Here is a 1,544-nt window from a genome sequence, read left to right on the forward strand (position 1 = left end):
GCTTCAGATGCATGGCCACTGGCCATGTCAGGGAGAGATGCCCGAGCAAGGTAGATCGCTCCGCCTATTGCTTCAACTGCGGAATGGAGGGACATTTGGCCAGGGATTGTGGGAGGTTACCCGAATGCCCGATCTGTAAGGATCAAGGTCGTAGGTACGACCATAGAGCGGGATCGGATGGATGTCCTCCATGTCCACCGAGGAGGGACATGAGCTTGAGTCCAAAACCACAGAGGAAGCCGGCCGATCGGAGCAGTGCGGCTACACCTGGAGGAGCAGTATAGCGACACTCGTACAAATTAATACGAACAGGTCGACTGAGGCACAGAATCTCCTCATGCAGATTATGCATGAACGAGACTGTGGGTTGGCCTGTATCCAGGAACCGTACGTTGTCCCCAATGACCCGAGGTGGGCACGATCCATCGAGAACCCGCCCATGGCTGCCATCACATGGCAGGGACCACGAGTGCCGAGCGCAGTGAGTGTACTAACCCGCGGCCATGGCTTCGTGGTAGTAAGATGGGAAAGAATAGTCGTGGTGTCGTGCTATTTCTCCCCCAATAGAGAGATTAATGAATTTAGGGCGTATCTACAATCAATTGGGAATGCCATCTCGGACCACATAAGGGGCCCGCTAATTGTAATGGGCGATTTTAATGCGCGATCCCATCTCTGGGAAAATACACATCCCACGATAAGAGGCGACGTACTGGTCACCTGGGCGGCAGCCTTGGACCTGAGGCTTATTAACGAAGGAACAAACCCTACGTGCGTAAGGCCGCAGGGGACCTCCGTGATCGATCTGACGTGGACATCATCAGCGGTACTGCCTGCGATCCGATCCTGGGAGCTCGCGGTTAACGAGGAGTCGCTGTCCGACCATCGACTCATTTTTCTCCGACTGCATGGTAAGAGGGACGTACCTGTGGAGCGCTCAGCACACAACTTCCCTAAATGGAATTTGAAGAGCCTCAAACCTAAGCTGCTAAGGGCGAGTCTAGCAGTGGCCTACTGGCCTGCGGCGAGGGATGACGAAAGGGCGGAAGTGCTAGCCACGCGGCTGCAGGGTGCACTGAAAGCGGCAGCCGACTTATCCATGACCCGACACAGGGCTCGTAGACGTAAGGCGGTCTACTGGTGGAATGACTGCATTGCGGACTTGAGAAAAGAGTGTATCGCATTAAGGAGAAAGGTAACCAGGGGTCGCAGAAGGAGACGAGCCACGATACTTGCCCTGGAAACAGAGCTGGCACGAACACGTAAAATGCTCAGGGTGGCAATACGCGATGCGAAGAGCAATGCGTGGAAGGATCTCCTGGCGTCAATTGATCGAGACCCCTGGGGCCGCCCATATAAGTTGGTTATGGTTTGAAAAACCAAAAAAAAAATTTTTTTTTAATTTTTTTTCTCAGTGTATCTATGTATGTGGATAACTTCAAACGTTAAAATAAACATTTTTTAAACATTAAAAAAATATTTCTTCAGACGTTAAAATAAATGTTTTTCAAACGTTAAAAAAATATTTTTTCAAACGTTAAATA

General features: G+C 50.6%; 1 protein-coding gene across 1 annotated transcript; it reads left to right on the plus strand.

Moving 5' to 3' along the window:
- The first annotated feature begins 337 nt into the window (after positions 1 to 337).
- LOC105449529 lies at positions 338 to 1,375 on the plus strand. The gene has a single exon (XM_011688786.1). The coding sequence runs from the start codon at positions 338 to 340 to the stop codon at positions 1,373 to 1,375; it is 1,038 nt and encodes a 345-aa protein (XP_011687088.1).
- Positions 1,376 to 1,544: the final 169 nt, after the last annotated feature.

Source organism: Wasmannia auropunctata, unplaced genomic scaffold (assembly GCF_000956235.1).
Source record: "Wasmannia auropunctata unplaced genomic scaffold, wasmannia.A_1.0 LD336076.1, whole genome shotgun sequence".
Taxonomy (NCBI): domain Eukaryota; kingdom Metazoa; phylum Arthropoda; class Insecta; order Hymenoptera; family Formicidae; genus Wasmannia; species Wasmannia auropunctata.